The sequence below is a fragment of the Phascolarctos cinereus genome, unplaced genomic scaffold (genome assembly GCF_003287225.1).
Source record: "Phascolarctos cinereus isolate Bilbo 61053 unplaced genomic scaffold, phaCin_HiC Scaffold_4;HRSCAF=312, whole genome shotgun sequence".
Taxonomy (NCBI): domain Eukaryota; kingdom Metazoa; phylum Chordata; class Mammalia; order Diprotodontia; family Phascolarctidae; genus Phascolarctos; species Phascolarctos cinereus.
The window spans coordinates 268,563,220-268,585,893 of NW_027555847.1; the positions used below are offsets into that span (position 1 = coordinate 268,563,220).

At 37.2% G+C, this 22,674-nt stretch overlaps 1 protein-coding gene across 5 annotated transcripts in view; it reads right to left on the reverse strand.

Moving 5' to 3' along the window:
- PTPN3 (protein tyrosine phosphatase non-receptor type 3) overlaps nt 1-22,674 on the reverse strand; it is a 288,986-nt gene that overhangs the window by 102,896 nt on the left and 163,416 nt on the right. For all 5 annotated transcript variants that reach the window (XM_021004563.2, XM_021004569.2, XM_021004570.2 and 2 more), the window contains exons 8-9: nt 11,071-11,191; nt 4,325-4,412 (exon numbers count right to left, since the gene is read on the reverse strand). In XM_021004563.2, the coding sequence (XP_020860222.1) occupies nt 4,325-4,412; nt 11,071-11,191 (209 nt within the window). The remainder of the gene's footprint in view (nt 1-4,324; nt 4,413-11,070; nt 11,192-22,674) is intronic.

Here is a 22,674-nt window from a genome sequence, read left to right on the forward strand (position 1 = left end):
TATGATATTCCAGAAGGCAAAGAAGCCTGGATTATAACCAAGAATTAACTATCTAGCAAAACTGCGTATAATCTTTCAGGGGAAAAGACGGACGTTCAATGATACAGGGGATTTTCAATCATTCTTGATTTAAAAACAAAAAAACTAAAACTGAACAGAAAATTTGATCTTTCAAATACAAGACTCAAGAGAAGCAGAAAAAGGTAAACAGGAAAGAAAAAAAGATGTTATTCAATAAGGTTAAACTGTTTATATCTCTACATGGGAAGATGATACTTGTAATTCTTGAGAACTGTATCTTTATTACGACATTTAGAAGGGATATACATAGACAGAGGGCATGGGAATAAGTTGAATTTGATGTGGTGATAAAAATAATTAATTAAGGGGTTAAAAAAGGATTAAACTGGGAGAAAAGCAAAGGGGGAGACAGAATAGGGTAACTTACATCACAGGAAGAGGCACAGACCTATTACAGTAAAGAGAAAGAAGGGAGGGGAGCAAACATTGTTTGAACCTTATTCTCATCAGATTTGGCTCAAAGAGTATAACACATATTCAGTTGGTTATAGAAACCTATCATACTCTACAGGAAGTAGGAGAGCAAAGGGGAAAGAAAAGAGAAGGAGTAGATAGAAGACAGGGAAAAGAGAGATAAGGAGTAGTAGGGGAAAGGAGAAAGAAAAAAGAAGGTGGCTGATAGAAGGGAGGGGAGATTAAGGGTGGTAGTGGTCAGAAGCAAAAGACAAATGAAGAGGGAAAACATGAAAGGAGAGAGAAAAGTATAAATGGGAGGAAAACAGGATGTAGAGAAAGACACAATTAGTAATCACAACTGTGAATGTGAATGGGATGAACTCTTCTATAAAACAGAAGCAGTTAACAGAGCGGATTAAAAACCAGAATCCTACAACATGTTGTTTACAAGAAACACAATTGAAGCAGAGAGATACACACAGAGTAAAGGTAGAAGGCTGCAGCAGAATATATTATGCTTTGGCTGGAAAAAAAAAAAGCAGGTGTTGCAATCCTGATCTCAGACAAAGTAAAAGCAAAAATTTGATCTAATTAAAAGAGATAAGGAAGGAAAACGACATCTTGCTAAAAGGTACCACAGACAATGAATTAATATTATTACTAAACATATATGCACCAAGTGGTATAGCATCCAAATTCTTAGAGGAGAAGTTAAGTGAGTTACAGGAAGAAATAGACAGCAAACTATACTAGTCAGGGATCTCAACCTCCTCCTCTCTGAACTGATAAATCTAACAACCAACATAAACAAAAAAGAAGTTAAGGAGGTGAACAGACTTTTAGAAAGGTTAGATATGGTAGATCTCTGGAGAAAACTGAATGGGGATAGAAAGGAATATACCTTTTTCTCAGCAGTATATAGCACCTACACAAAAATGGACTATGTACTAGGGCATAAAAACCTCACAATCCAATGAAGAAAGACAGAAATATTAAATGCATCCTTTTCAGATCATGATGCAATAAAAATTACATGTAATAAAGGGCCATGGAAAGATGGACTAAAAATTAATTGGAAACTAAATAATCTAATCCTAAAGAATGAGTGGGTCAAACAACAAATCACAGAAACAATCAATAACTTCACCCAAGAGAATGACAATAATGAAACAATATACCAAAATTACGGGATGTAGACAAAGAGGTTCTTAGGGGAAATTTTATATCTCTAAATGTTTACATGAATAAAATAGAGAAAGAAGATATCAAAGAATTGGGCATGCAACTAAATATCAAATTAGAAATTCTGAAAATTAAAGGAGAGATTAATAATATTGAAACAAATAAAACTAAGAGCTAGTTTTATAAAAAAAACCAAACCAATAAAATAGACAAACCTTTGGTTAATTTGATTTAAAAAAAGAAGAAAAACAAATCACCAGTGTCAAAAATGGAAAGGGTGAATTTACCACCAATGAAGAGGAAATTAAAACAATGGTTAAGAGCTATTTTGCCCAACTGTATGTCAATAAATCTCACAATCTAAATGAAATGGATGGACATTTACAAAAGTATTAATTGTCCAGATTAACAGAGGAAATAAGACACTTAAATAACTGCATTTCAGAAAAAGAAACTGAACAAGCCATCAATGAACTCCCTAAGAAAAAATCTCCAGGGACAGATGGATTTATAAGTGAATTCTATCAAACACTGAAAGAACAATTAATTCCAATACTATGTAAACTATTTGGAAAAACAAGCGAAGAAGGAGTCCTATCAAATACTTTTTATGATAAAAGTGATGCTGATACCTAACCCAGAAAGAGCCAACATAGAGAAAGAAAATCATAGACCAACTTCCCTAATGAATATAGACGCATTTTTAAAATTTTAAACGAAATATCAGCCAAGAGTTTACAGCAATATATCATGACAATAATATACTATGCTCAGTGGGATTTATAGCAGGAATTCAGGGCTAGTTCAGTATTAGGAAAACTATCAGCATAATTGACCATATCAATAACAAAATTAACAGAAATCATATGGTTATCTCAACAGATGCAGAAAAAGCTTTTGACAAAATACAGCACCAATTTCTATTAAAAAGGATGAAACTATAAGCAAATGAGGAGAGCAAGGAACAGTTTACCTGTCAGACCTATGGAGAAGGTAAGAAGTTATGACCAAACAAGAGATAGAAAACATTATGAAATGCAAAACGGATAATTTTGATTACATTAAATTAAAAAGGTTTTGCACAAACAAATCCAATGCAACCAAGATTTAGAAGGGAAGCAGAAAGCTGGGAAATAATTTTTACAGCCAGATCTCTGATAAAGGCCATATTTGAAATTATATGTGTGTGTGTGTGTGTGTGTGTGTGTGTATACATATGTATATATATATATGTGTGTGTGTGTGTGTGTGTATATACATATATATAATACACACACACACACACACACACACACATATACAGAGAGAGAGAGAGAGAGAGAGAGAGAGAGAGAGAGAGACAGAAAGAACACAGTCAAATCCATAAGAATACAAGTCACTCTCCAATCGATAAATGGTCAAAGGATAGGAACAGGCAGTTTTCAGATGATGAAATTAAAGCTATCTATAGCTGTATTAAAAAATTCTCTAAATCACTACTGATTAGAGAAATGCAAATTAAAACAACGACTCTGAGGAACCACATCACACCTATCAGATTGGCTCTAACATGACAAAACAAGAAAATGCTAAATGTTGGAGAAGACATGGGAAAATTGGAACACTAATGATTGTTGGTGGAGTTGTGAACTGATCTAACCATTCTGGAGAACAATTTGGAACTATGCCCAAAGGGCTATGAAATTGTGCATACCCTTTGATCCAGCAACACCACTACTGGGTCTGTATTCCAAAGTGATCATAAAAAAGGGAAAAGGACCCACATGTACAAAACTATTTATGGCTGCTCTTTTTGTGGTAGCAAAGAAGTGGAAGTTGAGGAGATGCCCATCAATTGGGGAATGGTTGAATCATTGTGGTATATGAATGTAATGGAATACTATTGTTCCATAACAATGGTGAGTAGGAAGATTTCCCAAAAACCTGGAAAGACTTGAATGAACTGATGCTGAGTGAAGCAAGCAGAACCCAGAGAACACTGTACATGGGTAACAGCAACACTGTGCAATGACTTTGATAGACTTAGCTCTTCTTAGCAATGCAATGATCTAAGAAAATTCCAAAAGACTCCTGATGGAAAACGCTATCCACATCTAGAGAAAGAACTATGGAGTCTGAATGCGGATTGAGGCATACTATTTTCTCTTTCTTTTTTTGTTTTTTGTTTTTTCTTTCTCATGGTTTTCCCCTTTTGTTCTGATTCTTCTTTCACAACATGACTAATGTAGAAATATATTTAATATGATCATACAGGTATAGCCCATATCAGACTGCATGCCATCTTGGGGAGGAGGGGTTGGGAGGGAGGGGATTTAGAACTCAAAATCGTACAAAAGCAAACGTTGAAAACTAAAAATACATAAATATTTAGATTTTTTAAAAAAGAAAGAAAATTGCAGATATGACTTTATAAAAACTATTTACTTCTAGTAAAAAAATCCTTCAAAGAATAAGAACATTACAGAATAATCAATAGAAAACAATTTCTATATTAGCCTTTTGAAATAAAAGAAAAGAACTCTATATTGGAACTCATAATGATCGACCGACCCATCTACTTTAGAGAGGAAATAGTTTTTATCAACCAAGGACATCTTCATGTTAAAAAAAAAAATTAAAACCATAGTAAAATTTCCCAACCAAAAAATAACAAAAACAAACATACTCTACCACTGTGCAATTCCACTCCATAGAATTCTAGCGTTCGGGCAATGTTAATAAAGCAGGATTCTGCTTCAGATTGCTTTAGGCCACTAGAGAAAACAAAAATAAAAAAGAGACTTAATGAGAATGGGAAAGAGTAATTCAATAAGCAGACAAAAGAGAAATTACGGAAATGATTAATTGAATTTTCATAACCAAATCAACCAAATTTGATAATCATCTTTGCATGCTTGTTATATACCTCAATTTTAATGCCATTAATTTCAAAAGAAAGCAAAAATTTTATTAAAATGAAGCGATCAATTTCATCTACTTACTATGATCTCAACTTTCTCTACCACTCCTACAATTAAATGGCCCATCTTATTTACTGGTCCATCACTGTTCAATTATAATTACCCATGTCTTTTTACTTATTTGAAGCTACTCAATTTAAATCCAAACTGATTTTCTGTCTTTATTCCTTGGAGAGTTCCAATGTCGGAACTCCCAAAGGCAATGTTACACACAAAGTACAGTCTTAGAGATTCTAAGAAAGATAAGTATTTTGAAGGCTCCTTTTAGAAGCTCTTTTTAACAACCTAGTCCTTGCTTTTAGCTTTCAGAATCTGAAGTATACTTATGTCTGTCAACAAAGTCAACACCTACTCTTTTATTATGATTTAATTTGGCCCGAATCCGAGCAACTGCAAATAGGGAAGAAATGCTTAGTCATTCTTCCTTTTAAAATAGTGACAAGAAGAGATTCTCCTATTGAAAAGAAATCAATAACAAAACATGTCTGCATGTATTTACACATAGTGGAATTACTATAGGTACTCTTTGAGACTACTCTAACATCAATGGGATGATCATGAATGTATTTGATTACTACAGGGAAATATAAGAAAAGAATTCACAAGTTTACACTTCATCTAATATGTATTTTAAAAGACCATAGCCATCTGAATCATCCAAAAAAGTCCTAGAAGTTATGAATTGCCAAAAGGGGAGAAACACACACACACACACACACACACACACACACACACACACACACACACACACACATCCTTTGGCAGCTGAGGTGTAATTTCCAAACCTATGATTTCACCAGAGTACTGAGCTTCAAGTACGCTAACTCCTTCATAAGACACAGACAATTCTGTAACTTAAGTCTCAAAAAATTGTCTGTAATGTTGAGAAGATAAGTAACTTGCTCATTTTCACCAACAGAGTTTTTATCAGAGGCAAAATTTAAACTCAGATCTTTCTGACTTGAAGGCCTGTCTTTTTGTCTAGGCTGTCTCATGAGATATGTACTTATCTATTTTAATGGACCTGTGATTTCATTTAGTAGAAAACTCCCACTGAATAAACTTCTCAACCAACGCTGATAGACACTGGTAATTTATAGTCTTAAGAGTGTGTGTGGATTAAAAGTATCTTGACCAGGGACACACAGCCATTATGTGTCCAACAGACGCAGGACTTTAAAACCCAAGTCTTTCTGATTGAAAGTTCCATGAGGGCAGGGAATATCTTTGCTTTTATTTGTATTTGTAACCCCAATGCTTGGCACATAATAAACTCTTAATAAATGTTTACTAATTGAATAACTATTCACCAAAATATACTTCTTTTCCGTATGTGTACAAATAGCTAATGTTTAACATAGGAATATGCTAGTTTGAGGTGAAATTTATTACACAGTACAGTTATATTCTGGATGTGTCTTATATATGCTTGATAATACCTTGTACATTTGGGTATTTTTAGTGTCTGAAAGAATATTTTGTAATTTTAAATCAATACAGAGGAGTACAACTTTTGTATCTTGGCCTCTATGACTGATCTACAATGTTCCCTTTTTCAGGAGCATAACTCCCAATTATACCATTAGTGCTTGAGGAAAATATAACCTGCTTTTCAATGATACCCTTTATGACAATAAAATCATAATATCAATTTTATATTGCCATCAGTATTATTCTTAGGATTCACACAATGAGGGAAAATCCCAAAGAGGGAGAAACTCAGGTTTTTAAAAGTCACTAGGAGCAGAAGTGATTTTAAAATGTACATAAAACTGTTCTTCAGAAATGTAGGGGATTGAGGACAGCAAATGATATAGTAGCATACTGCACCCAAAAGCCCTGATAGGAAACAAAGCAGTAATATGGGGGAAAGGTTTATGGATGTGGTATCAGGGGTGTTAGATGTTTTGTGAGATGGGATGGACAGGGCACGTTTTGGTTGATCATGAGAGAAAACGGCACTAAGATTCATTGTTACAGTTTTTCAATTCAGATTCCATAAAGAATATCTAGTTATACCAGGAGTTGGCTCTAGGGACTCATTAAAAAAAAAAAAAAGGAAGTATCAAAAATGATACCTTTATTTTCATAAGGACAAACAACTAGATATAAATTTATGGAGAAAGCTGAGGTCATTTTGGATGGCCCAAGAGACAACCTAATTTGGCCTCCAGCCAAAACTCGGAAAATGCTCTAGGAAGATCTAGGACCTTAAAACAAAACAAAACCAAACAAAGCAAAAAAAAATCCAAGAACATGAGTTCTGCTTAGAATGGGAGAAGAGTCAAGTACTAGAGTAATTTATCAAAAGTTGTACCTAATACAAGGTACTTAGGAGTGTACAACAAATTCCCATTTCTAAAGGTTTGCCTCATGTTTAGAATTCTGAATTTCAAATCTCAGATTGAAAAATACACTAATGCTCACTTAGCCCAACCTCTCAGCTAATGAAAAGATCCCTGAATCCAGACTCTGCTTGTATCATCTGATGAAGAAATATCTAATGAGAAAGCCACTCCATTAAAATAAAACACAAAAAAACCTTCGAACTGGAAGTCTGTCTTCCTTATATTGGGCCACAGATTTCTCTTAATTAGCTTCAGTATAAATACCACCCACTAGGGGAATTGTTAATGGAAATAGATGTAAATGGCTAAATTTCCATACTATTTTAAATGTACTTCATAGGAATTATTCTTTTAAAGATGTATATAATTGTTTTAATAGTTTTTTTTAATAGAAAAGGCAATAATGCCTGGATTTTGAGCTTAACATTTCAAGATTCACTATCTCGTGGAGAGAAAAAAATTCTGGTCAAATTATTGGGCTGATGATACCTTAAATTGGCAGCAGCATCCACGTAGTGGCAAAGAGTGATGAGAGGCTAACCACTGTTTGGCTATGCTTCCCAAAGTGAACCCTAGCCAGTGAAAACAAACACTTAACTTGTACCTGATTTTAACTAAGTGCTAACAGATGGACAGGGAAACTGAAAGCCTCTCTCAAAAATTTCCCACATGTAGTAAGGAGATAAATAAAAAAATTCAAATTAATTTTGATTAGAAATGTGGAAAACTAGACGATCTTTTTAAAATATAATTACTTGTTAAAGGAATCATTTTTGTTGTTGTTGTTTTAGGCAATGGGGTTAAGTGACTTGCCCAGGGTCACACAGCTAGTAAGTGTCATGTGTCTGAGGCCGGATTTGAAATCAGGTCCTCCTGAATCCAGGGCCAGTGCTCTATCCACTGCACCAGCTAGCTGCCCTGAAAGGAATAATTTTTTAAAAGGCAATAATAAATATGAGAGGCAGCATGGCAAAGTGGACAGAGTTGACTTCGGAGCCAAGAAGACCTGGGTTCAAGTTCAACCTCTCAGTACTTCCAAGGTAACTCTTTAAGATTTTAAGTTGTAGAGAAGGTGCTGATCTGCACTGGAGGAGGGAGTTCTCCTGTTTGAAAGTTCCTCATGCCAAAGAAATCATGGGTCCCGTCCCTATCCTGAATAATAAACACGCCACTGTGAAGTTATTTTTTTTCATCTCTTAGCTACTAGAATAAAAGCTGCGTATTTTTTTTCTCCTTCAGATGAAACGCACTGTTCTATTAGAGGTAAAGATATTAGAGCAGCATGTTTCAGAAATTCTTGGAAAATGACAGAGAAATTGTTTTGCCCATCTATTTATTTTTACTAGTGTTTTGTTCTTCTTTTTTGTTCTTTCAATTGAGGAAGTGGATATAATGGGCATTGTATTTCTTGCCTTCTCAATGGGTGGAGAACGGGCAGGAAGAAGGGAGAGAATTCAGAACTGAAAATAAAAAAAAATAAAATCAATTGGGGAAGTGGATGGGGGGGATTTGTTGTTTGGTTGTGTCTAATTCTTCGTGACCTCATATGGGATTTTCTTGGCAAAGATACTGGAGTGGTTTGCCATTTCCTTCTCCATTCCAGCCCATTTTATAGATGAGGAACTGAGACAAATAGGGTCAAGTGGCTTGCCCTGGGTCACACAGTTAATAAGTGTCTGAAGCCACATTTGAACTCAGGAAGACAAGTCTTCCTGACTTCAGTCCTCCCAACTCTATCCACTGTGCTACCTAACTGCCCTGGGAGGGAAAAAAAATCGGCAGCCAGGTGGTACAATGGACGGAACACTGGCTTGGAGTCAGGAAGATCTGAGTTAAAATTCAACCTCAGACACTCACTAGCTGTGTGACCCTAGGCATGTCACTTAACCACATTTGCCTCAGTTCTTCATCTATAAAATGGGGACACTGGAGAAAGAAACGGCAAACCACTCCAGTGTCTGCCATGAAAATCTCATGGACTTGTCCATGGGGTCACAAAGAGTCAGATATGACTGAAAAACAACAAATTGAAAAATAAAATTAAAAAAAGAAAATGAGAGATAAGCGGATTAATAATAATAATGATAATAACTAACATTTATATGGCACCAATTTATGTGCCAGGCACTGTGTTAAGCACTTTACAGATATTATCTTATTTGATCCTCACAACAATCTTTTAAGATACGTTCTATTATTATCCTCATTTTACAGATGAGAAAACTGAGGCAAACAGAGGTTTGTGGCAAGTAACTTGCTCAGTCACATAGCTAATAAGTTTCTGAGGTCATCTCTGAACTCAGTACTTTCCAACTCCAGGCCTAGTGCTCCATCCACTGTGCCACCTAGCTACCAGGATAATTATTAATCTAATATACATCTGCTAGACAGTTTTTATAGATTCAAATTCATGAATGTTACCAATTTTTAAATTGAAAGGGATCTTAGTCCAAATCTTACAGATTGAATTAAAGCCCTGCAGACAGAGCTGCCTAGTAAGCAGGGTCAGACTGCTATGGTCTCCAGGGCCCTTATGTATCTGACATATGCGAAGTCATGGCATCAAAGAACGTCAGTACTAGAAGGGACCCAATGGAGTAAAACAGCCCCCTCATTTTATAGATAAGGAAACTGAGTGACAAAGCTATTAAGTGATGTTGAAGGTGTCATGACCCAGTAATTTGATCTTCCTCCAAGCATGGGAAGGTCAGTCTCAAGGACATGTAACTCACAATCTAGGTAGTATTACCTTTTTTTTTAAAAATTGTCTAAGGTCACAGAAAATAGTTTAGTAGACAGAACCTGAATTCAATTCTAAATCCTCTCTTCTTTCTTGATACTTGGTAGTGTTTAGGTTTTAGACAAGTAGCTTTTGGGCAGATAAGCATGACTTCCAAACAATGGCTTCTCCTTGGACTTTTTTTTTTCTGTGTGTAGGATACCGAGGCCATAACTTCTAGTTTACTGAGTTTTGCCTACTATGAAAGCAATTTTTAATTAAGTGAACTAAATGAAGTCTATATTTTGACTTATCATTTTACACGTCTGTCTATTAATTTCATAATAACTCAAGAAGGAATTGGCTGATGTTTGCTAACCTTGGTAAAATACTAACAGGTATCAAGATATAACACAAGTTCAGTCTATGCTTTGGCCAGCCATATTGAAACAACAGCAGCCAAGACAACTTTTGAAATGGATATTTCTATTAGGAGTTAAGGCTATAAAGACAAATTATCTTAAGAGGAAAACAGGCTCAGTTTCCCATTTTAAAACAAAATCTGTCATATTACTAATACTAGACTACACTGGATAAAAGCAAAAACAGTCATTTACCAGCACTGGCTAATGTTCACTGAACGTGTGTTAGTTACTTTGCCCCCAAGAGAAGCTCTCAGAACCACTTCTTGCTGCTCTTCAGTTATGTCTGACTCTTTGTGACCCCATTTGGGGTTTTCTTGGCAAAGATACGGGAGTGGTTTCCCATTTCCTTTTGCCATCTGCCCTCACCAGAAGCCATATTGGAGGGAAATGTGTGTGTATATAAATATACACCTACATACACACCACACGCACACACACACACACACACACACACACACACACACACACACACATGATTTCTACACTATATAAATTTATACGTAAATATATAAATTATATATGTTCCCTTGTTTTCAGTCATGTCTGACTCTTTGTGACCCCTCCATTTGGGGTTTTCTTGGCAAAGATACTGGAGTGGGTTGCCATTTCCTTCTGCAGCTCATTTAATGGATGAGGAAACTATGGCAAATAGGGTTAAGTGACTTGCCCAGGGTGTCACAACTAATAAATATCTGAGGCCAGATCTGAACTCAGGTCTTCCTGATTCCAGGCCTTGCTCTCTATCCACTGTGCCACCTAGCTGCCCCCTCAAAGTACTAATCTATACAAATAGAGCTACCAACATGCTAACCCCATCCACCATCCTTTTAAAACAATTCCTGAGCCAGAGGTAAGATAAGATCACACAAATCACATAACATACAATGCCTAAACACATCCAGAGTTATTAAAATAATCAATGATGCACATGAAACGATTCTGCTTTAGTCAGGTATTACCTGTGCTGTTCATGCAGTGACTCTACTCTGGTTACAAAGTCTTTACTCTGATCTGGTATAAACTGGCTATCGGAAAGATATCCTGAAAGATGCAGTGAAGAGTTATGGTCTCCAAAGTGAGCTATTAAGAAAAAAAAGGGAGAGGGGGAATTAATGATTAATTTAATCCTTTATTCAGACAGGCTATACTAATAGGAGACAACAGTATCACAGTCAGAAACATCAGTAGTTCTATACATGAGACTAACAAAGATAACACTCCTTGCTATATGCACACAAGGAGGAATTCCCGTCTCAGCTGAGAGCCAGCATGAGTCTGAAGAAAGCTCCCCTTTGGACTAGGTCCCTTATCATGTTCACTGCTGCTCGGTGAATTGGAAGTATTCATTGTATTTGACCACACACAGTACGGCAGTTTAGGCTTAGAACTTGGGTTGAGACAAATAAAAAACTTCCCTCAAAAATAATATGCTAGTATTACACACAAAAATCCAAATCTGGCTTCAGATACTTACTAGCTGTGTGACCTTGGGCCTTGTTTGCCTTAGTTTCCTCATCTGTAAAGTAAAACTGGAGAAGGAAATGGCAAACCATCTCAGTGTCTTTGCCAAAAAAAAAACTCCAAAAAACACAACTAGTCAGACATGACTGAAAAAAACTAAACAAAATTACATTACACGTATCTTTCTACACCTAACACATCACACAAACCTACATTCATACACACACTATTATATAAATTATTTTAGTACTACCTAAGTTTCAAATCTCTATCAAGGGGACATTATTTTTATCATCTCCCTGGCCTATACTGCAACAATATAAATCTGCTTCTTTCTCCTCTGGTCCCTACATAAGTACTTTCCAGTAGTTTTTATCCTCATGCTAACTGATCTCCATAGAGGAGAGCGAGCTTGTTGGCCCCTTCTTCCACTGTATCTGTTTCTTCTAGATAAGCTATCATTTTTTTCAAGTGCCAAAACTAAATCCTAACTCCTCTTTAAAAACCTATGGAAGTTATGCTACCAAGAGACCCCTCTTCATTTCTGTCACTCATCTTGGTCTTGCCTCCTGAGTGAGCATCTTTGCTGAGGATGAACCCTTCCCTGGGACGCCATGCTATTTTTTTTTTTTGGCCAGGTTATCTTTATTCCCACTCAACTTTGCTGATGTGATACCCTGACAATCCACATGCATGTTTGTGCCCTGCCTCTGCTCTCCTGCTAACACATTCCTTTGTTCCCCTCTTTTGTTAAGCTCCCATGATATATGACTTCTGCATCTGGACTGCAGGTTCTCCAATCCTCCTCAGGGACAACTCAATCACAGCTGGGAGCAATGAACTCATTGGGTATCAAAGCCAGTCTGCCCTCTACTGGGAACAGTGGAATTTGTGGTCTCAGAACAACTTAATGCTGCCTGGATTAAACTTATCACAGTACTTGAGAGCTGGAAGGGATTCAGAGGCCAGCCAGGCCAACCCATATTAAAAAAAAATGCCCTTTACAATATATCCAACAAGTTAAGGCCATTCAACTAGTGCCTGAAGACCCCCAATTATAGGGAACAATGTGGCATGAGATGGAGCATGCCATAGTTAATAATAGGTCACTGAATTTTAGATAATCAGAAAGATCTGGGTTCATGTCTAACCTCAGGTATTTAATTGTTGTGTGACCCTGAGAAAGTCATTTAATCTGTCTATGCCTCAGTTTCCTTATCTGTAAAATGAGCGCATCAGACTCAATGGCCTCTAATTCCTACTAGCATTGATGCTGAGTGAAGTGAACAGAAACAGGAGAACACTGTACACAGTAACAGCAACACTGTGCAATGATCAGCTGTGATTGACTTAGCTCTTCTCAGCAACACAATGATCCAAGACAATTCCAAAAAACTCACAATAGTATCCACATCCAGAGAAAGAACTGTGGAATCTGATGCAGATCGAAGTATATTATTTTCACGTGTTGTGTGTGTGTGTGTGTGTGTATGTTTTTCCTCTTGTTCCATTTCTTCTTTCACAACATGACTGATGTGGGAATAGGTTTTATATTACTGCATATGCATAACCTATATCAAATTGATTACTATCTTGGGGAGGAGAGGGAGGGAGAAAAACTTGGAACTCATAATCTTTCAAAAAAATGAATGTTGAAAGTTGTCTTTATGTGTAATTGGAAAAAATGAAATACTATTAAAAAATAAATTCCTTCTAGCTCTAAATCTGTAACCTAAGGTAACCCACTGCACTTTTAGATAGCTCTGTCAAGAAATTCTTCTTTACAGAGGCTCCAAATTTTAACTTTTGCAGCCTCCACCCACTGTGCCCAGCTCTGCTGTCTTGTTCTGTGAAGCAGAATAAGGTCAATCCCTCTTCAACATGGTGGCTCCTCAAATATCCGAGGACAGCTCTCATGTTCTTCTTGAGTGTTCTCCCTAGTTCCTTCAGATCTGGTCTTTATGTGGTATGGACTTAAGGTTATCCACCACCCTAAGTTATCCATTTTGGGTTGCTCTAGATTTGGAAATTTGCAGGAAACTTTGTATGGAAAGACAAGGTGGACAAAGAGACGCTCTCTTGGTTTCCACCACAGTTGTAACTACCATCTGAACCCAGGCAGAAGGTAATGACTGCAGCCTAAACCACGTTAACCAGCGGAAACCCCTTTATCTGTAATAACTACCTGGAGACTCACAAGAGTCTAGGCTGCATAGTGACAGGTGATCAGATGAAAAGGGAGATGCATTGACTGGGTCATCAAAGCAGTGGTACTGGAGTCTGCCCTACACGTGACTATTATGTAGGGTCTTCACCCTAGAGCCTCCCTCTGCCATCGGATATATGAGCTTATTCCCATTCAATAAAAGGGCTTTTTTTTGCTATGGTATTGCATTTCTTACTATTCTGAATCTCCCATTATTTGAGCCCATGACTTCTTTGTGCCATAGCGGGTCTCCATCTTATCTATGTTCTTCCCAAAATGGGGTATCCAGACGTGAAAACCATCCTCTGACCAGGGCAGTGTACACAGGGACTATTACCTCCTTATTCAGCCTCTCCTAACAGAGCCTAAAAGCAGATCTGAGGGTTTTTTTGGCTGCCACATGCCATGATCTTATGTTGAGCTTTTTGTCCCCAAAAGCTCCCATATCTTTTCTGAAAAACTGCTGTCTAAACACTGCTGTTGTTTAGTCATTTTTCAGTCATGTCTGACTTGTCATGACGCCAGTTGGGGTTTTCTTGGCAAAGATATTGGAGCAGTTTGTCATTTCCTTGTCTAGCTCATTTTACAGATGAGGAAACTGAGGCAAACAGGGTTAAATGATTTGCTCGTGGTCACACAGCTAATAAGTATCTGGGCCAAATTTTAACTCAGGTCTTTCTGACTCCAGGTCTGGCCCCCTATCCACTGTGCGACCTCGCTGCCTCATGACCACTATGATACTTACTAGCTGTGTGACCACAAGCAAGTTGCTTAACCTGTCTGAGCTTTAGTTTCCTCATCTACAAAATGGAGATACAACTGGCAATCTTCTTACCTCCAGGACAACTACGTCCCACCTACCACCCATTCCTCATCACCCCCCCCCAAACTGCAATGCAACCTCATGCATCCATGTCTTTACTGTTATTCCTGAAATGCCTGCCCTCTTGTCCCCTTCCCATGGGAAACTCTTTCCCAGCCATTAAAACCCAATTCATATGTCATCTCCTCTACCTGATCCTCTACCCAATGCTTATAACAACCTTATCCCACAGACCTCTCATAGCACTGTTTTATAATTCTCTTAATATACAAAATAAATTAATTATAATTTTCCTTATAGGTATATTTTCCCAACTAACCCACTAGTTGGAATTTGAAGGTGGGGAATAACTCTCTTACAGTATTTCTCAATGATGAGATTTCAATGGGTCAAAGAGTGGAATTGCTTTGTTACTTTTCACATATTACTAGATGACGCTAAAAAAGATCATGCCAACATGCAATTCTACCAGCAAACTACTGGAGTGGGACACAGTATGATGTGGTAGGAATTATGGCAAATCTGCATCCAGGAAAGGCACCCCATCTCTATGGACCCCAATATCCCCACAGAGAAACAGCTCAGAGCTGGAAGGAGTCTCGATAGTCAGCCAGCCCAATCTACAGCCATAGAGGAATGCCCAGCATCCTCAACAAAGAGTCATCATTCAGCTCCAGGGATAGGGAAAGCTGCACATTCTTGAACAGGCCTCATTATTAGAAAGTTATTCCTCATACTGAGCTAAAATCTGCCTTTTCAACTTCACTCACTGTTTCTGTATGTCAGTCCTCTAAGACAGAACGAGACAATTCTAATGCCCCTGCCATTCAAGAACTTGTAGATATCAACAATGACCTTCCATCCTCCCGGAAGAGTTTTTTGCTTCATTCCTTTTGGGTAATAAATCCAGAACAAAATAAAGATGATAACCAGTCTTTCTTCTTATCTAGAAGTGCTGGCTTGGAAAGTTTGCTTTTACAGCATGGTTCTCAGTCCTCCGACCATCTTGGACCCCTGCCTGTAGCCATACCCTCACTGGCTTCACTCTACTTTGTTAATGTCTGTTCTAAAGTGTGGCAGTCAGTCTAAGCTGGACAGAGAACAGCCCCTAGAGAGGTAACTCATATCACAGTAGCTTTTCATTATCATAGTCCTATTAACAAGCTCCATTTCATCACATAATGGAGATACTTATGAAATTGTATTTTTGTCCTATTGATTATTCATGTCCAACTCTGTGACCCTACTTGGGATATTCTTGGCAAAGATACTGGGACTGATTTGCCATTTCCTCCTCCATCTCATTTTACAGATCAGGAAACTGAGGTAAACAGGGCTAAGTGACTTGCCCAGGGTCACACAGCTAGTAAGTGTCTGAGGAAATCTGCTGAGCCACTTAGCTGCCTCTATGAAACTGTACTAACCTCCAATTCATATTTCAAGTTCATTTGGTTTCCTCCCTCACCACCACACTGTAGGAACTGTTTACATTGATCTCAGAGGAATTTAGTGTCCTGATCTACCTCATTTTCCATGAATCTATGGGCTTTTTTCAAAGTATTCTGTGGTTCAAAACAAAGTTCAATTAGAGGAGAATCTAAGATCCTTGAGGGCAGGATATATTATGGTTTTGTCTTCACATTCACGGTTCCCTAGTAGAGTGACTTGCATTGGAAGGTGATTCAGAAATGTCTGTAGAATTAAAAGTATCACCCCATTCTAGCTTCAAACTAAGCCCATAACCCTTTCTGGCCTCTAATATTAGTGGGGCTATAATGGGGGAACTGAGAGAAGTGATGAATATAGGGTGCAGAAGGAACAAGTCCAGAGAACTTAATTTGGTTGATTATGCATATTTATTACAAGGAATTTCTTCTTCTTTCTTTCCCCAAAGGAATGAGGGGTGAGGGAGAGAAAATAATTTTTAAAATTAATTTTACAATAAATTTAATTTTTAAAAAAGAAATTTTTTTTTTTAAAAAAGGATAACACAAGGGGGCAGGTAGGTGGTGCAGTGGATAGAGCACCAGCCCTGCAGTCAAGAAGATCTGAGTTTGAATCCAGTCTCAGACACGATACTCATGAGCTGTGTGACCCTGGGCAAGTCACTTAACTCTGCCCCGAGGGAAAAAATAAAAAGATAACACACATTTCCCCAAACTAGTATCACATGGCCTGACACAAAAGCAGCACTACAACAGACCATCTGAGGGAAAGGAGACGGAACTACTTGGTCAGGAATTACCTAGAGTGTATATAGTTCTGAACAAGAAATCTCAGCTTTGAAAGCACAGATAATTCCTCCTCTCTAGTAATATCTTCACAACGCTGAGAAAATGTGATCACCCATATCAGGAGTGTCCTTAATGCTAGCATTTGGTTTTTTTCCCCTTTTTATTGTTTTATTTGCCCTTTATTTTTTTAAAATTTATTTTATTAATTTATTTTGATTTACCAACAATCACTTCCATTTGCTTTTGAGTTTAAAATTTTTCTCCCCCCTCCTCCCCACCACCCTCCCCAAGACAGCGCACAATCTGATATAGGCTATACATTTACATTCCTATTAAACATATTTTCATATTAGAGAAGTTATAAGTAAAAATTAAAACCAATAGGAAGAACCATCAGAAAGAGGAAACAAAACTCAACAGAAGAGGAAAAAAAAAGATAGCAATTCAACTTTACAGTTATGATTACTATCTGTGTCTTTTTCTCCATCCTTTGTTTCCCACTTATGCTTTTTTTTCCTCCTTTCCTCCCCTCACTAGTGTTTTGCTTTGGACCACCGCCTCCTTCAGTCTCTCCTCCCTTCTATTATCCCTTTCCCTTTTCTTCCCCTTTGCTCTTACTGCTTCTTCCCTCCCCTGTATCCCCTCTCCCTTTTCTTTCCCATTTTCCCTCCTACTGCCTATATGGCAAGTTAGATTTCTATACCTGATTATGTTATTCCCTTCTTGAGCCAAATCTGATGAGAGTAAGGTTCAAAGAATGCTCACCCTGCCTCCTTTCTCTCCCTCTGCTGTAATAGGATTTTGTGTCTTTTCCTGTAACGTAATTTACCCTTGTCTGCCTCCTCCTTTCTCAGTACATTTTCTAAGATCAGACTAATCCACTTATTTAGATCCATTTAACCCACTTGATTAGATTTTTTTTATCATTACATCAAAGTCAACTAATATCCACCTCCTTTATATATACTCCTTTAACATGGTGTAATAACAGTAGAGTTCTCAAGAGTTGCAAGTGTCATCTTCCCCTGTAGGGATGCAAACAGTCCGCCCTTATCAACAACATTTTGTATCTTTCCGTCCCATCCACCTTTTTATGTCTTTCTTGAATCTTGTACTTGAAGATCAAATTTTTTGTTGAGCTCTGGTCTTTTTATGAGGAGGGTTTGGAAGTCCCCTATTTCATTGAATATCCATCTCCTCCCTTGAAAAATCACACTCATTTTTGCTGGGTAGTTGATCCTTGGCTGCAATCCAAGCTCCTTTGCCTTACAGAATATCATGTTCCATGCCTTGCGGTCTTTTAATGTAGAAGCTGCAAGATCCTGTGTAATCCTGACTGTGGTTCCATGACATTTAAATTGTTTCTTTCTGGCTGCTTGCAGCACCTTCTCTTTCATCTGGTAATTTTGGAATTTTGCTATTATATTCCTTGGCATTGTCAATTTGGGATCTCTTTCAGGTGGTGATCGGTGTATTCTTTCTATGGTTATTTTCCCTTCTGGTTCTAGGACTTCCGGGCAGTTTTCCTTTATGACTTCCTGAAAGATACTGTCCAGGCTCTTTTTTTCATCACGATTTTTAGGTAGTCCAATGATTTTTAAATTGTCTCCCCTGGATCGATTTTCCAGGTAAGTTGTTTTACCGCTGAGGTATTTTATGTTTTCATCCATCTTTTCACTTTTTTGTTTCCGTTTGACTGATTCTTGCTCTCTCAGAGTCATTAGTTTCCATTTGTCCAATTCTAGTTTTTAACAGATTGTTTTTTTCTGTTAGTTTTTGTACTTCCTTCCTTAATTGGCCAATTGTATTTTTAAGGGATTTGTTTGCTTCAGTGTACTTTCTTTCCAGTTTGCCACTTGTGTATTCTAGGGACTTATTTTCTTCAGTGTACTTACTTTTTTTCCAATTGCCAACTGTATTTAAGGACTCTTCTACCCCTCTCATTAGACCTTGAAAATCCTTCTTGAGCTCTTCTAAGAAAGCTTTTTGGGCTTCAGACCAGTTCATATTCCCTTTTGATGTTGCAAATGTGGGTTTGTTGACAATGTTGTCCTCTTCAGAATTTCTGTCTTGATCTTTACTCTTCTCATAATATGAATCTATGGTACATTTCTTTCTACTCCTGGTTTCTTTATTCCTTGGCCTTTCAAGAGATTGAGCTCTCCTGCTGGGGAACAGAAAGCACTGACCCAAGCTTCTTGTGTTGGGCGCCTAGGTCTTGGTCACTGGCTTTGTGTGCTGGGGCCTCTTGTGCTGGCAAATTGGAGGCTGTAGGGTTCTGGCAGCTTACCTCGTCTTGGGCTGGAAAATCAGCAAGGCTGGTACTTTCAGGCAATTCTAGGTTGCCTGCTTTTCCTTTCCTTTAGCTTTCTTCAGCTCCTTTTAGATGGGTGCTGCAGGGTGTTTATCTGCCTGGGGCCCCTTGCAATGCTACCTCCCTCATTTCTGCTAATGTACTGGGAGATTCCTTTGTGGTAGAGAGCCAAGGCACCTGGTGGTTTTCTGAGCTGGTTTCCACTGGTTCTCCCACCCCTCACTAAGGCTCTCCGAGGTCCAGGTGTTGGTATTTGCCTGCTCTACCACCTGGGCTTCAGAATCTCCTCTTGGTTGACAGCTGGAGACTGTAGGGTTCTGACAACTTACCTGGTGTTGGGTTGGAATCAGCAAGGCTGGGCCTTTAGGAAGATTCTAGGTTGCTTCTTTCAGATGAATGCTGCAGGGTGCTTATCTGCCTGGGGCCCTCTGTAGTGCTGCTTCCCTTATTTTTGCTGAGGCACTGGGAGACCTGTTTGCTGGGCTGCTGCACTGCTGTTCCCTATCTCTCTTCTAGTTCAGCTGTTTCAGGGTTTTTTTTTTCCTGGGGTGATATTTTCTTGGTTTTCAGAAGTTGATACAGGAGGATGAGAGCAACTACCTTTTTACTCCCAATGCTAGTATTTATAAGCCCAGACTAGCAGCCTCCAATGAGGATGGTTATTGATGAATACATAATTTTTGTTCCCTCCTTTATTTGTTCTTTCTCCATTACAAGCTTGTCTTTTTTTTTTTTTGCTTTTTGGTGAGGCAATCAGGGTTAAGTGACTTGCCCAGCATCATACAGCTAGTAGGTGTCAAGTGTCTCAGGCCAGATTTGAATTCAGGTCTTGTCTAAGGCACTGAGCCACCCAACTGCCCCTAAATAGCTTGTACCTTTGCCCTTGCTCTCTACAGAGTGTGGATGTTATACTTGTATTTTACCAGCATAAATTGTCTTCTTAAATGATAATGATATAATTAACATAATTAATAATAACCCTTATGGTACTTCTCAATGATGGGATTTCAGTAGATCAAAAAATATAATTTTTGTTGTGAGTCGTCAGATATTACTAAATTGCCAAAAAAAAAAAAGATAACACCAATTTACAATTCTATGAAGAAAACTACGAGTGTACCTGTTTCTCCAAATCCTGCCACCACATAATTGTGTTACTTTTAGTTGCTTCTCAACTGATAGGTCAATTTGATAGGTAGGAAGTGGTACTTCAAAGTTGTTTTGTGTTAAATGTGTCAGGGGGTTTGGTCATGAGTCATAATGAATATTTTAAAAGTAATTATGTATGTGATAGTTTCTGTTGTAAAATGATTGTATCCCTTTGACCATTAAGCAAAAGTGACTTGGATTATCTGAGTTTCTCATATTTTAAATATTATGATTTTATCTATTATATTTGCTGCAGAATTTTTCTACTTTTTATTTTTATATTTTTTTCTGTAGAACTTTATTTTTGTACTAAAATCCCTCTACCTAATAATTTTTATGCATTCAGTCATTAAAAATGATCTGCTTTCCAGAGTGTAGATAAACATCCTTTTTTTAAAAATAGTTTTTCTTATATTTTTTTATATTTTAAAAAAAATTATATGGACCCAGCTGGAATTGATTGCAGCATAAGGTATAAGACAAAGATACGAATTTATTTATTGCTATGTTCTAGATGGTGTTCTTAAATCTGTCAAATAACGAATCTTTTCTCTAGCTGCTATCATGTTCTCCGGAGTTACCAAGTATAATCTTTTATACCTACTTGGTCTTATCTCTCTGATTCTCTTCTGTTCTACTTATCTCTTTTTCTCCTTTTTAAAAAAAATATTTTTGCCCATTATCAGACTGTTCTTATATGAACTGTTGCATCTTATGTTTTAAAGTCTAGGAGGACAAATACAACTTTGACTTTTCTCTCCTAAATTATCCCTTTAAAAATGCTACCCATTTTGTTTTTCCACATAAATTTCATTATAACTTACCTAATAATAACAATTGCAAACATTTACATAGCGCTTACTAAATTCCAGGAACTGTGCTAACAATTATTATCCCATTTGATCCTCCCAACAACCCTGAAAAGTAGGTGCTATTATTATCCCCCTTTTACAGATGAGGAAATTGAGGCAAACAAAGATAAAGTGACTTTCCCAGGGCCACACAGCTACTAAGTGTCTGAGGCTGGAACTGAACTTAGGTCTTCCTTACTTCAGGCCCAGGGTTCTATCCATTGTACCACCTACTTGCTTCTTATGTCAATCTGTTTAATTTCTTTTTTTTCCCTTTTTTTTGGGGGGGGCTTTATTACAAATTGCTGCTGGGTACATTCCTATAATCCCTGGTAATGGGGAATCCGGGCTGATGATGGATTTATTGAGTTTCAGAGTTCTGAAAAGCCCTCCTTGTAGTGTCTGTACTAAGTATAGCACCAATACAGAAAGCCCCTCAGAGCAGGAGGAAAAGCAGGCTACCTAAAAAAGGGGCAAATGACCTTGCTCAGAAATGGATCAGGTCAAAGTTTCTGTGTAAATCAACAGTGCAGGCAGACTTGTGAGTGGACGCTAGACTGCTAGCTGGGGTAAAATGGGAACATGAGTCTCAAAAAACAAAACAAAAATCAAACTCTTAGCACATCTGATACAATGTTAAAGTAACAAAAGCAGGTACCCTTGTTTTAGACCTGTTCTCAGTGAAAATGCTTAATATTTTCTTACATGAAATGTCTTTAGGTTTTAGTTAGAAATTTTCTATGGTGCAGAAATTCCTATAACTATTATTCTTAAGGTTCTCATTATAAGATGAATGCTGTATTCATTTATTTTTCTTGTGAGTATCACCTAGCAGATTTATTTTTTCCTAATGTTAAAACATCCTTGCAAGCCTACTATAAATATTACATGGTTACAATGAATGATTTTTATTAAATTGTTGCATTATTCCATCTGCTAATATTTTGTTCAGCATTTAAAAAATCTCTTCTTAACAGGTGTTGGAAATAAGAGGAAGTTTGTCTCAAGAAGAATGGCAGCATTCCTTCTTTCTTGATATTGAGAAATAATCTATGTAATGTAAGATCTGCTTGTTTTTTGGTTTTTTTTTAAATTTGGAAAAACTGACCCATAAGCTCATCTGGGCCAGGTGTTCCTGTGTGATAGATAACTGAGTGCTGACTCGTATTTCTTGCTGTGAAATTGGCTTACTCAAATTATCTCTGTCTTACTCTAGCAGTCTCAGTAACATACTCATCTTTTTCACTGAATTTTTCAAATTTATTAGCAGAAAGTTGTGTGCAATATTCTCTGCTGACATTCCAAATTTCTTTTTTGCTTGTCAGGATCCTTTTTATTTTTTTAATTTCTGTTTTCACATTCTTTCTTTTGATTAAACTTATTAATGGTTTCATCTTTTAAGATAATTTTTGTTCAGTTTGTTAATTTAACATTTTATTTCTGTTTTTATCTTTATTATCTCATTTTCTCTTTTCTTTTGCACTATTATGCTGTTCCTTCTATAATGACTTTATGGGCATACTTA